This window comes from Pestalotiopsis fici, assembly GCF_000516985.1.
Source record: "Pestalotiopsis fici W106-1 unplaced genomic scaffold PFICI_Scf_8, whole genome shotgun sequence".
Taxonomy (NCBI): domain Eukaryota; kingdom Fungi; phylum Ascomycota; class Sordariomycetes; order Amphisphaeriales; family Sporocadaceae; genus Pestalotiopsis; species Pestalotiopsis fici.
The window spans coordinates 514,644-527,925 of record NW_006917098.1 but is presented as its reverse complement, the minus strand read 5'-3'; the positions used below and the strand labels follow the sequence as shown (position 1 = coordinate 527,925).

Here is a 13,282-nt window from a genome sequence, read left to right as displayed (position 1 = left end):
TCTCGTGAGTTCCCGCTGAAGCTGACTTTTCCGAGTCGAGGCGATCTAGTCCTTCCCAGTATGCTGACCGCGTGAGCTGGGTGATTCTCGTCCAGGCTTGTCGTCCGGGAAACTGGTGAAACTCGTAAAATGCTAGGATGCAACCAAGACGGAACTGGCTGAGGGATTCAGCATCATGATCAGAGCTTTCTTCAAAAAGTCTACGGGTGAGCAGGATATCAATTTGTCCATCCACATCAACATCCCCGGATGAGAATTTGTACTCCGTGACCTTGGCAGTGATCAAGACTACTGCCAAAAGTAGCTCATCACTTAGCTCCGGACTTTGGCCAGTCAATGTTTGGTCAAATAAGGGAATGGCTTGATCAATCGTGCTGAGATACTTGTTCAACCTTGGAAAACGACGGTTAGTACTAAGTCTGTGATCGGTCTGGGACTGGTTTGAGGTGCTGTACAAAAGCTCTCTCTCGAATGGGTATATATGTACGCCAGTCAACCCCCTAGAATCGTGAGAATTTTCCGTCCTAGGTGTGCATGGTGAAAGAGAATTCCCGGAAGTGAATGCTCCCAGATTAGGTAGTGAACATTCAATTGTCGCGGGAGAGTCGGTAACATTAGGCGAAGCTTGAAGATTGTCAGCTTGATTCAGCAGATGAGAGTCTGATTGCGCACACAAGTTGGAGGAGCTCTCAAAGACGGGACGCTGGCTTGTTTCGCCAGCAGCTGACCTGTCTATTCGACGGCCCGCACGAGGTGTGCCTCGGGGAGGACCGGGCTTGCGTTTTATGGAAGTATATATGCAGTTGTGTCCGTGGCGGGCACAAGATGAACATACGGGCTTCGCAAGGTCACCTACAGCAGTCGCCAGACGATTAGTAACCAGCTACGTGAGGGCGCAAGACATGGCAGCTTTGGTTGCCGCGGAATGTCCATGTATTGCATACATTTCACCTTGCGTCTGTGACGACAATCGTCAGCTTCTACGTTACAGACATGCGGAATTAATCACAGTACACAAACCAGTCGTACCGGATGCATTGGTCGCAGACTCGTCTCTGCAGGGGGCCTTGTGCATTCTCCGCCCTCGAACGCAACTCGTGAGACATTGCGAGCAGCAATTAGATCGTGTGAAAGGGGTCTGGTTGCATTTGTAAAGACAAGCCTGGACGGCTGTAATTGTCGGCACAATGTCCGATTCGTTGCGCAGTGCAGGTATCATGCAACTGATTGCTTCCCTGCAGGCTGTAGATTGCTGGTGAGTTCCGACTGGTAATCGCGGGTGCCTTGTCTGCCGGAGGAACTTCAGCTTGGGGGGCTGATGTTTTAAGGTTAGTGGAGTCCGTCCTCTGTAGTTCTTCCGAGCCGGGGCAACTAACTCCCTAACCAGGTCGGAGGAACTAAGAAGTGGGTTCAACTTTGGGCAACCTTTTTGCCAGGCGTCCACAGCACAGTGTCGCCCTGTAATCATTTCAAAGCATTCTGGTTCGAAGTGTCAAAGAACTTTTCAATGACATCTGATCCGAGAACAGACAATTAAGTGTTGAAATGATAGAAAACCCCAACCTTCAAAGTATATACTAAATGCTGAACTCATAATTGCAGGTAAACTATACACAAGCTCTAAGTTTCATACATTACCTTCTGGATCTGGATCTATTTGGCGAGGACATGAGTACTATTATTGGTGTGTATACATGAAATTTCTAAACTGTTTGGTTATTGTTCATGTGAGCGTCCATTTTGGCGTTCCTTTTCTCCTTGTTGATAAAAGAGCTGCCAATGGAAAGTGACGAGGTTGGGAGGCAAGGGGTAGATGAGTGAACACAGGTATCTGTATGTGCGGCTACCGTACTAGACTACGTAGGTAAGAATGGAGAGCATCTGTCTCGGCTCTCTGAAAATAGCAATGCAACAGACGAGATCGCCTACTTGCTCGAAGTTCTAAAAGCCCTTCTCCACCAGCTCCCTGAACTCGCTTTGCGCTTGTTGTCATTCGTCTGTTGCGCAGATGCAGGTGAGAGAGTGGGTGTATTTGAAGCCGAATGGCCTGGTAAAGGTGGCGTTGAGGAAGGCGTGACGGATGGAAACGATACAGATCGGATCGGCAATTGAGTGCTCGTTCGAGAGAGTGGCTCCTCACTTTCAAAAGAGACCGATGGATCCGGCATAGACGGACGCCTATGCGGTCCAAATGCGAGTCTGATTTGGTGCTCTATCTCCGGATCGGCATCCTGAGTTTGATAGCCTGCTCGGTTGAGTCGTAGTAAAACCTCCGCGTCTGAGATGAACTCTTCCCACGTTCTGCGCCCTACTGGGAGAATGTTGGGATCTGCATCCATGCTGAGAAGGAGGTCTATTACAGGAAGCATGCGTCTCTTTACAGCGTAGTAGAGCGCCGTCCTTCTTCCGGAATCTGTGCCGTTAATATCATGACCCAATGTCAAGAATAGTTTGATCATTGGAATGTTGCCCGTGCCATTGGTAACGGCTCGTCGCAATCCTGTCACTGCCCTGCAACAGCGTGACTTGCTAAAAGCCAAGTTACCCGTTGCTCGCGCTTTCTGGGAGCGGCTGATGGGTCCAAAATCTAACCATTCTTCCGCAGTAAGGCCACTCTCATCGAACAAGGTCTGGGGTTCTGCAATGATAGACCTGTCAAGTAAGAGATGGATAGTATCCGTGTCTCGACTATGGATGGCCAAATGGAGAGCAGACCAACCATGGTTATCCTGCTGCGAGGCACTGGATCTAATGCCGTCGTATTGTAGGAGGGACTGGACAACGCGAGAGTGGCCCATAAAGGCTGCGTGATGCAGTGCAGTCCACCCGTGACATGTCGACTTGAGCGGGTCGGCTCCTGATTGAAGGAGGAGATTCACAATGGAATCATGTCCTCCGTTTGCGGCGCAGTGCAATGGTGATGTGCCATAGGAGCTAACAGCATTGACATTGGCTCCTTTGTTCAATAATAAACCCACAATGTTTAAATGGCCTTCTTCTGCTGCCCAGTGTATGGCAGACCAACCATCACGATCACGATCGTTTGGATTTGCACCAGAATCGAGGATGGCTCTTACAATAATATGGTTGCCAAAAGCTGATGCTTCCCCCAAAGGCAGCAACGACACACTTTGGATCTGAGAAGTCCTGGCGCTGAAACCATGGCCCAAGAGCAAAAGGGTCATCCCATCATACCCCAGACCGGCGGCCCAAGCGAGAGCAGACTTCCCATCTGCGCTGAATGAGTTGACATTGGCGCCCAAAATTAACAGCTTTTCAGTGACGCCTACTTGTCCAGCGACCACAGCCCAAAGAAATGGAGAAAACCCGAAGTTGTCAGTGGTACCTGTGTCTGCACCATGGCTGACTAAAATGTTTATGGTCTCGATGAGGCCTCTTTCTGCTGCGTAATGCAGGGCTGTTTGGCGGTTTTCATCACCTAAATTTACGAGGTCTTTGCCGCCGGCGCTCAGGAGCAAGTCCATTATAGCTTGGTCATGGGACTTTTTCATGACAGCGACATGCAACGCTGTCCTGCCGGCACTGTCTCGGTTGCTCAAGCTGGCACCCTCACGGACCAAGGACTCAACCAAGGGCAGATTGCCATCGTGCACGGCAAAGTGAAGCTTCGTCATCTCCGAGCTGCCTTCATCGTCGTGACTCATACTGCTATCTGAAGCCATAGTAGCGTCGTCCGAGAAGTCTAGGTCTTCGTCGCCTAGCAGGCTGTCCATGGAGTCACGTGTAATTCCAAGTCCCGGCCCATCATCATCCACTTGGTCACTCTTGAAGTCGTCCGTATCTTCATCGCCATCCCCGGGAAGCTTCTGCAGTGTAAGCAGTGCGATTTCTTTCATGTGAGCGGCCACGTGCACCTGAAGAGCATCGCTCGAGAAGACGGTACTGTATTCAGTATTTTCTGAGGACTGGAAATCGTCGCCGAATGGACACTCCAGTATCTTTTCATGGGTTCGTCTTCGGGCAGCACTGCTGAGAGTCCTAGCGTACGCCTCTGGCACGCCGTGCTCCTGAATAGAATGTTCCTGGTAGTGAGTCTCTTGATCAAAGACCATTGGGTCGTGTGAAGGAGCCCTGCACTCCCACGTATGTCCGTGAGCAGTCTGCATATGGCTCGACCAAGCTTTTGACGTTTCGAATGTGAGCGGACTGGTACCGTTCTGACTTTCTACCAAGCATTGTGAAAAAACACAAATGAATGGCTCCAGGTCTCCAATGACATGATTTCTAGTATATGTTAGCCGGCATATCCCCACAAAAAGATAACACCGATCTGCTTACTGCCACAGCAATGGCCTTTTGGTGTTGTTGAACTCGACAATGACGCCGCAGTATGGACACTGTTTTGTTGGAGGCATAGGAGGGAACGATAAATTATTGTTCACGAGAGCAGATTTCGCCCGCGGAACCTCAGTTGTGGATTTGGCATAAAAGGCTTGCACAGCAGTTTGTCGGGCAGTGGTTGCATTCGTTGCTGGAACCGGCGCAGGCCGCAACATTTTGCTGGTGGTCGTAGACTTTGGCACCGCGGGGCCCGGAGCAAAACGAACAGTCGGTGCAGCTGGCGTCATCTTGGGGAGTTGAACCACGGCCGGCGTAGATTGCGGGGTCTGAATGCTCAACTCGATGCGCCTCCGATGGGAACGCTGATAATGAAGCCGTCGGAGTCGCAGCGCATTGGCTTCTACCAATGCCAGGCGAAGCGCATCCGGTGCCTCAGGAAATCGGAAACGAATATAGCATTCAGTGTAGATACGAAGCTCGGCTATGGCATCGTTTGATTCCTTGTCGCCTTGGTATCTTTCAATCTTGCGGGCTCGGTTGGCTTTGGCCGACTTGCGCACAGCGTTGGACAGACGAAAGAGCCGGGTCAATGTCCCGCCAATTGTCTCGGTAATCTTCAAAATGTTTCCTTCTGCTGAGTCGACGTCACTGTCCGAATCGCTTGCATCATCGTCGCCCCTCCTCATTACTTCGGAGTCTCCATGTGCGGAAATGCGTTGTCTCTTCCTGCTTGTAGTTTGTGGCGGTGGGCGGTGGTCAATTGGCTTTACTGTGGTCGATATACTCGTATTAGCCTTCACGTTCAATCTCCCCGAATTTGACACAGAAAATACTTACAAGACGTCAAGGTATCACAAATAATATCAAGGAGCTGATGTATGATTTCCGCAGCCGTGGGGCTGAATCGGAGTCGGTAGTCCAGCGAAACATTGAGTGGCCCGTAGACATCCATGTTTGATGCCCACAGAGAAAAGCGTGCCAGCTGGTCATCCATGATGGTAGGATCTGGCACGATTTCTGGCCTGACCATGTACTTGTGAAATAGCGACTGGCATCGTGTTGCGTGTTCTGCGATGGTTTGGCTGAGATCATCTTGGAGGAAGACATCGTCCATCGACTCGTCTCGCGCGCGATCGAGACTTTCCATGGAGACAGAGAGAGAAAGCAGGTGCGATACGGCGGTCGGCAGGTCCAGTGCTTCTGAACGAGGGCCAAGATCCAGGAAGCCGTTCCTAGTTTCTTCGTGTCGACACAGCGTTCTAAAGTCTATGATAACTGTCGCGCGAACTTCAAAAGTATCGGGTAATGTCAAGACGCCCTGTGTCTTGGATTGCCGAATCGCGGGTTTATGCCCAGCCTCAACCTTCTCACCAGTACTTAGTAGGGTTCAAGTACGGGGGTATATGAGGTGAGATATGGGTATAAAATGTGCTAACCGCTAGCGATCGGCGGCTGCACTAGGCTAGTTCCCAGTAGCTTCGTTGGCACCCGGGGCCTGGCGCTTGGCTAGTAGGTACTTTGGGAGTCCCTGCAATATTTTCTATCTGGACACCAGCCGTGGGCGTTGATCATGGTGTTGCACCACACCCACTCGGGTGCATGGAATCCATTCATGCACTGCATATGTAGTATCAGACAGTTGGGAATCCTAAAGTCCTAGATTAGATCAATTGGGACCGCCTGCCGCAATCCGGGTGCCCTAACCAAATGCCAATGGGCGCAGCCTCGTCTCTGCGGTCTGCTTTCTTGGCCATGTTTCGTAACAAGTTCTCACAGAATTGAGGCATGTATTACAAGCTCTCTTCTTTTAGAAAATAATCATTCGTCAACCATTTCTCTCGTTTATTGAAAAAAAAAAAAATCCAGACGCCCCAAGCCATGTCTTTTACAAAGCTGTATTTCCTCTGCCCGACATCTGATTTTATACATCCACCACCAACGGGCCCGCTTTGTCTTGGATCTATAATCCGCTCCACTTCCGCACCACAATTCCCTCTGAATAGAGGGAACGTCGTCGCCGTGGCTGATGCATATCCACCCGTCGTGGAAACGGACTGGAAAAAGACCATTTCCACCGAAAACAGCTTCGGGTTTGGTGTTTATGCACAGTTTCTGCAACTGGCCACCGCTGGACTGCCCCTGGGTTCCGAGCTGAACATTGATCATGCCAACAAGACGGCGAGTGTCTTCGCCTTTGACGCCATGACGACGTTGGCCTTTGAGCCAACGCAAGAATACGTAGAACAGGCCGTCAAGGTCCCGGCCGTGCAGGCGTGGCTGAGGGAACCCAAACAAAAGTTTGCACCCTCCAGCTCGCTCTTTCTTGTCACGGGTATCAAGCTTGTCCAAGGCGCCAAGATCAAATACTCAACTTCGCGCAGCACGGCAGTCAATGGGAATCTTGGTATTGATGTGCCTTCATTTGGTATAACCTTGGGACCCAAAGGCCACTGGACCAGAGCAAATGACGACGCGACCGAGTCCAATCGCGAGTCGGAATTCGTATTTGCATTCCGCGTGAAGAGGCTTAAGTTTGGGCGAAGACTGAAGCTTGAAGAGTATAACAAGGGCGCGTTCATGGGCGTTGGTGGAGAGGGAGAAGATGACGAATGTGTTTTGATTGAGGACGTGGATGGGGCTGATATCAAGACTGCTCGGGCCGTTTCTGATGTGACTGAGAACGGCAATGTCTATTGCGCCCGCCCTTGATCGTATTCAATGTATCTTGAAATACGACCGAGACAACATTTAAGCATTTCTGATTAGATATCGAGCCAACTCATTCCTAGGATTCTATTTATACATTTTCCTTTGCATATCCTTGAGCTTCTCATACACACGCTCCCTTGACAAACCCCCCTCGAAAAGTGTATGAGGCGTGATGTAGTCGTAGCCTGCCCGCCTCTTTTGAACCATACTGTTGAATACCAATTCCATTGAATGAATATCTTTCATCCACGGTCCCAGCCTGTCGGCTTCCGCAATGACGTGGCCGGCTTGCTCGTCCTGCTGTCGGGCAAAAGAAAGAACTGATGCGGCCAGTCCAGCAGCAATCGGTGTCGCGACCGATGTTCCCGACATAATATTGACAGGTTGACCGTCGCCGTTCTTACCCGTTGGCCAGTGAGACGAGACATTTTCTCCAAGTAAGCTAAAGTTGAAGTCTTTGTCATGCGCTGTCGGGTTGAAGGAGGAAGGGTTGCCATTTCCATCGGTTGAGTGTATACAAAAGACGAGGGGATAATCAGCTGGAAATGCTCTGCCCGAATTTCCTCCATCATTTGATGCCGCAGCGAATAACAGTGTCTCATGCTTCAGAGCATTAGATATGGCTGTTGTCAAAGGCTGATTGTATTCGCGAATCCCGAATGACATTGATATTATGTCCACTTTCCATTCAGAGACTGCGTAATTGATGGCCTAGAGAAAGCAGGACAAATTAGCTCGGTCCGAAAGGTCTGCTGCGGCATACATAATCACCCTTGCAATGTCATTGTATGTGTTGGGATCCAAAGTCTCCCGCCGTGCAATTCTGGCAACATAGATCTCAGCACATGATGCAACTTGCAGTAAGAGACCCAGGGCATGAGTGCCGTGCCCGATCTCGTCTTGAGTGTCATGTGGCTCTGTCCCATTCACAAAACTTCGCGCATCCTTGATTCGTGGGTCAAGTCCACGATCTTCCCTTAGGAGTGGATTTTGAGGGTCAAATCCGGAGTCCAAAATGGCTATTCGCACCGGTTTGGCCCCAGGTTCCAGTTGATCAAAAGGGACAACGTGGCGATAAACCGAAGACACAAGGCTTTCCATCCATTGTTTCGAAAGTGGGCTCCTAGAACATCATCAGTAAGCAACCTCTTAGGAACTTTTTTTTTTTTTTTTTTTTTAAAAGACCTTACTCTTGTGCAGGACCCGTCTGGTGGCTTGCATCAAAAAAGTACAAGCTGTTTTCTGAAGGCTCAGCGACGTGTGAATGAATGTGCAATCCCGAAGATGGTTCTGCCGACATCCGTAATACCACATCTGAGTTGAGGGACGTGTAGCTCACTGGCGCGGTGTCAGACATGGAACGCTGCGGATTTGCCCGTGCTCCGTTGCTTGCATCAGAGATGTCGGCTTTGCCTGTATGATAGCGGACGACTTCTCGGCCGAAATCGCCCCAGCAGAGTTCATTCTGTTTAGAATCGAACGAGCCCAGGTTTTCGAGTCGAATACTCCAGGATTTGAATATCTCGGCCTCGAGTCTTTTGACAACATTCTGATAGAAGAGCCGCTGGACGCTCACAGATTCAAAGTCGGCATGCTGTCCAGGGGGCAAGTACTCCCACTGCAGGCATGCCTTTGTAGCGAGATAGTAATCCACACCGGCATCATGTTCGAGAGTCTTGAGCATGTCGAGACTGGTATAGTAATCAGTGTTGACGTTCCTGGGCGCAGTCGCGTCTTTTTGCATCAGCTCCACTGGTGTGCAATAATGAAGCTCACACAGGAGTATGCCTAGCGCCAACACACTGGCGTTGGGATGAACCATGTGTTTAGAGGCTTGAGAACTGTCTCCATTGTTGGTACTACGGGCTGAGATGATTGGAATGTGCTCCAGAGCCAGGAAAGGTTTCGTAATGTTGGGGAGTTCTCCATCCTGGAGTGGCTCAAAGAACTGAATATTAGAGTGGTTGAAAGAAGGTTGCAGCCACGGTGTTTCCAGGAAAGGAAGCAAGGCTGTAGCCAGTGTAAGAGCCAATACTCGCTTCCCCTTGAGTGGCAGTGCAGATCGACCGCCGGGTAATTCTTGCTGACGGTTGAACAAAGCGGACAACGATACCGTCCGAGACACTCGATCACTGCCAAAGGTCTTTGGTTGTGGGCGAAGCCTCTGAAATATTCCACCTTCAAGAGCAAAATGCAAGCAATTCCGCTGATCGAGGGATTCTGTGATGCTTTGGCATATATGGGCAAACTCGGTTGGGCTGCTAAGTGTCGGCTCTGATAAGCTTCTCAATCTATGATCATGCATGCCTCTGCATCAAAAGTGTTAGCAAGTAGGAGTCATGCCACAAAGGTTCGAGAGCGCACTTGACCGTGATTTTTGCTTCTTGCAATGCAGTCGCGGGTAGGGACCGCACGCCAAAGAATACTTCAAAGCTCATATCCGCTCCTAAATCTTTCTTGCGCTCTGGCAGCGACAGTCTCACGCTCAACCCTGAGCACTTCTGGCAAACGCAAACCCAGTGTTTTCGCAACGCATTGTCCAAGGACACCAAGTGCCTCCTCATCGACACGGCAAAGTCGGCATCGGGGTCTTCAAGATTGGACGCAGTACTCGGCTCTTCACGAGGAGGCAAAACTCGGCGCTTCTTCGCATCTCTGTCCAAATGCGAAAGTTGTTGAATGACATCGTCGCTCTCTCGCCCCCGTTTGCTAACGCGAATGGCGACGCCTGAGTCCGCGCGCGGATCGTAGTTTGGCCGTGTAATCATGCGACGCACTGTCTGAAGCTTCGGATACGGCCCATCATGTTCAAAACCCTACTCAGTGACTTCGCGTTAGAGTCTTAGACTGTACTATGTTCAAATTTCAAGACGTTTTCAGATAGCGCGTCCCGTTTTGCAACATCGAAGAACGTCAAAGACTCGAGTTTGCAGGAGCACTTACGGAATCTGATTCTAGACCAGAGTCGGTTTGAACATAACCTTCAAGCGCGCGAAGCGTTTGCGCAATGCGCTCCGGGTCCATTTCGTCGAATTCATCGTGCTGCAGAAATGAGTCCGTTCGCAGCCAGGCTTCGCGCGTCCGCGATTTCAGTGATACCGGATGCACCGGCCTTTCTGGGCGCCTTCGACCAAAGAATCCAAGCATGGATTTCAACAAGCCTTGGGAATCAGCGTCGTCCATGATTGCGCATTAAAGCTGATAGACTTCGAAATTCCACTGGGGCGCGGGAAGACATCGTGCAATGAGCGGAAGCGTTCTGCATACATATTTACAGAAGTATCAAATCAGGCTGGGCTACATTCACACCCCAAACCTCAGGAAGTCTTGGGTCGCATGGTGTATCATCCTTTGCTGACCGTCAAAGCGGTGCAGCCTTCCCAGAACAGACGAACTGGTGGTGGCTTGCCCGGAAATAAGCAAAATTACGATCCGTCAGCTACCTTCGAATTTGCGGCACAGCACCAACCTCGGTCCTCCGACCCTCCATTTCAAGTCTGGCAGACAGTACAGATCCTTGTAAAAGCTGAGCCACCATCTCAAAAGTGGCAGCAGCATAAGGCTCTTGTATCTCTTGTCAAGCAAGCAGGTTTAGTGGTCTGCTGTCTTTGGGCTGAAGACGAGCGAATCGCCATTGTTCAAAATGCGCACCCCCAAATACCTGCACCAAAGCTGGGCAACCAGGGGGCAGGATCATCTGTCTCACCATCTGCTGGCGATTGGTCGCAGGGATGAATGTATGCATGCCCAGCCCTTCTGCGTTTGTCCAGCTAATGGGATCATTTACAGCGTCGTACACTCCAAATTGGAGAGGTGCAGGTACTACAAGGTACTGTACATGGGCAATCGCCATTTGCCTTGGGCCTCGAAATTTTTCTCCTTCGCAGCCTCGTCGCGTTACTCGTAGATAAGCGACTTGAGTTCTCTCATTCTCTCATTCTCTCATTCTCTCTTTACCTCTTTTCATCCGCGCCGAAGTATTAACCTCGACAATCATCTTGTTGCTAGTGTCGCAGGTCCTTTGATACTGCTGCATCCCATCAACTTTGCAAATGAGGCTCCTATGATTTAGTGCTGCACGAGTCCAATCCCACCAAAACACTGTACCCTTCAGCCAACAGCAGCAGTACCTGTTCTTTTTCTTTCCAACCGCGAGTTTGCAATCTGTACCTGAATTCTTTTCAATTGCATCTCGTTCGCCATATTTATTCTTTACTCTTCCCGTTCTCAGCAATTCAACACCCTTTCTTTGTTTGAGTTCAACTCAAGTACCTGCAGATAGGCATCATGTCCGGACCAGCAGTAGAGCTCAAACAGCGACGGGTACCAGAAGTCGACATGAGCACAACAAACAACCACACAGTTCAGCAAGAAGCCAAAGGGCGAACTGTGACGTGTAAAGAGATTTCTGAATGGCAATGGGACAACAAGTTCATCCTTAGTGGCTATCGGCCGGAAAAGGGGGATTACTGGGACATCTTCGTCAGCCTAACCTTTGTCCATAACGAAACTTGCAATATATACACGCATCTGATCGGTGCTCTGGTTCTTCCAGTTATCGCAACTGCCACCATGCGATACCTTGGTGAGCCTCAGTTCCTCAACGTCATAGCCATGGACTACAACATGTTCGGATTCTTCTTTTGGTGTGCGGAGATCTGTCTGATCCTCAGCACACTTTTCCACCTGATGCAGAGCCACTCGCATCGCGTGGAACAGTTCTGGCACGGGATGGACATGCTCGGTATCATCATTTGCATAGTGGGCACATTCTGCTCCGGCATCAACTATATTTTCTACTGCGAAGAGCCCTTGCAGTACTTGCATTGGGGCATTGTGAGTTTTTCTCTTGACAGCTCATACGAATGTAATGATGTACTGACAAGAATTCCAGAACTTGACATTTGGTACTACCTGTGGTGTGCTTATCTCGAACCCAGAGCTGAAGACACCACGCTGGAGGAGAGTCAAGGTGGGCGCCTTCTTTGCTTTTGGCGCCTCGTCCTTTATACCTCTGCTGCACGGAGCTCAGCGATACGGGCTGGAATATATGCTCAAGTACGCGGGAATGAAGGGGTATCTAGGAGAAATTGCTTTCTATGGTTCCGGAGTGATGCTATACGCTGTAAGTCTAGACTTTCATGTATTCCGTCCCAAAAGTCAAGATTTCTAACAACCCCTCAGTTCCGAATTCCGGAGCGTTTTGCGCCCGGCAAGTTTGATCTCTTATGTAGTTCTCATCAGCTCTTTCATGTCGCTATTTTGGGCGGAATGTGCTCGCATCTGGCTGGTTTGCTGCAAGGTTTCACAGCATCCCACACGCTGGATGTGTGTGAGATGAAGGGCATCGATCGCGCGAATTAGACTTGTATTGGGGTTTGGACTCATCTTAAATCTAGTGTCTGTATCTCACGAAGCAATTGTGGTCGGGCAGGAGACCAAGTGGCTAAGATGAGTCAGCCCTTTGGAAAGTTTGGAAAGTCAATTGGAGTACCTATATGAACAACCCTCTCGAGGGACCGAGGTTTCTTTTCGTTTCCATTCAGAGAGTTACATAGACAGAGATAGCGATGGCAGGATTTATGCTAGATAATGAAGTCGGCAATATTTGGAGAGCCCTCAGATATTATGTGTTTTGCCCTCTACGTTTCTCTAGATATGACTTTGCAACTACACTGATGCAACACTCAGCAGTGGTAGTCGCGGCTGTGGTGACTCCATCTGATCTGGATTGTACAATTAGGGCGTGCATTTCGACTCAAATTCAACAACTCAACTTTTTATATAATGGTCTATTTCGAAATTGTTGATCGTTGATCATTCAGTAATATTTTATTGCGCGATATATCACTCTACACTGGCCTGAGCTTGGTGTGGAGCTCCTACTTTTGCGGTACGGCTCAGTACTATATCGCAATATATTACCATGATTCTGCGGGGCGTCTCACTAAGATTCTGACATTCGGGCACATAATTGGAAGAGTCTCTTTTAGGAGTATGAGGCATGTTGGTGCCAGCACAATTTTGGACGCTTGCAGGCATCCTGGTCAATAAAGTCGCCAACCTAGGTCGAGTAAGCAAGGTTTGTGAAAATCCATACTATGTAAGGTGGCCGTCGTACCCCTTGAGACAAAAGTGCACAAATCCCAAAAATATCAATGGTGCAAATACGAAAGAGCAGATCAATGTATGCGACCCCACGTCGGCTTACGAGCCTGGATCCAGGAACCGAAATGGATGTGGGCGTCAGCCCAAGTGCCAACTGGCAGTG

The 13,282-nt window shown here is 49.7% G+C and overlaps 4 protein-coding genes across 4 annotated transcripts; 2 read left to right on the top strand and 2 right to left on the bottom strand.

The window, feature by feature from the left end:
- Positions 1–1,925: 1,925 nt before the first annotated feature.
- PFICI_10860 (uncharacterized protein) lies at positions 1,926–5,449 on the bottom strand (the record flags this gene model as incomplete). The annotated part of the gene is made up of 3 exons (XM_007839441.1): positions 1,926–4,245; positions 4,300–5,071; positions 5,140–5,449. 3 exons carry the CDS (start codon positions 5,447–5,449, stop codon positions 1,926–1,928), a joined length of 3,402 nt encoding a protein of 1,133 aa, XP_007837632.1.
- Positions 5,450–6,180: 731 nt separating this feature from the next.
- PFICI_10859 (uncharacterized protein) lies at positions 6,181–7,011 on the top strand (the record flags this gene model as incomplete). The annotated part of the gene is made up of 1 exon (XM_007839440.1): positions 6,181–7,011. One exon carries the CDS (start codon positions 6,181–6,183, stop codon positions 7,009–7,011), a length of 831 nt encoding a protein of 276 aa, XP_007837631.1.
- An 84-nt stretch (positions 7,012–7,095) lies between these two features.
- On the bottom strand, positions 7,096–10,194 carry PFICI_10858 (uncharacterized protein; the record flags this gene model as incomplete). The annotated part of the gene is made up of 5 exons (XM_007839439.1): positions 7,096–7,722; positions 7,783–8,134; positions 8,202–9,320; positions 9,376–9,827; positions 9,955–10,194. 5 exons carry the CDS (start codon positions 10,192–10,194, stop codon positions 7,096–7,098), a joined length of 2,790 nt encoding a protein of 929 aa, XP_007837630.1.
- A 1,104-nt stretch (positions 10,195–11,298) lies between these two features.
- Positions 11,299–12,375, top strand: PFICI_10857 (uncharacterized protein; the record flags this gene model as incomplete). Its single annotated transcript, XM_007839438.1, has 3 exons — positions 11,299–11,847; positions 11,906–12,136; positions 12,196–12,375. The coding sequence occupies 3 exons, from the start codon at positions 11,299–11,301 to the stop codon at positions 12,373–12,375; spliced, it is 960 nt and encodes a 319-aa protein (XP_007837629.1).
- Positions 12,376–13,282: the final 907 nt, after the last annotated feature.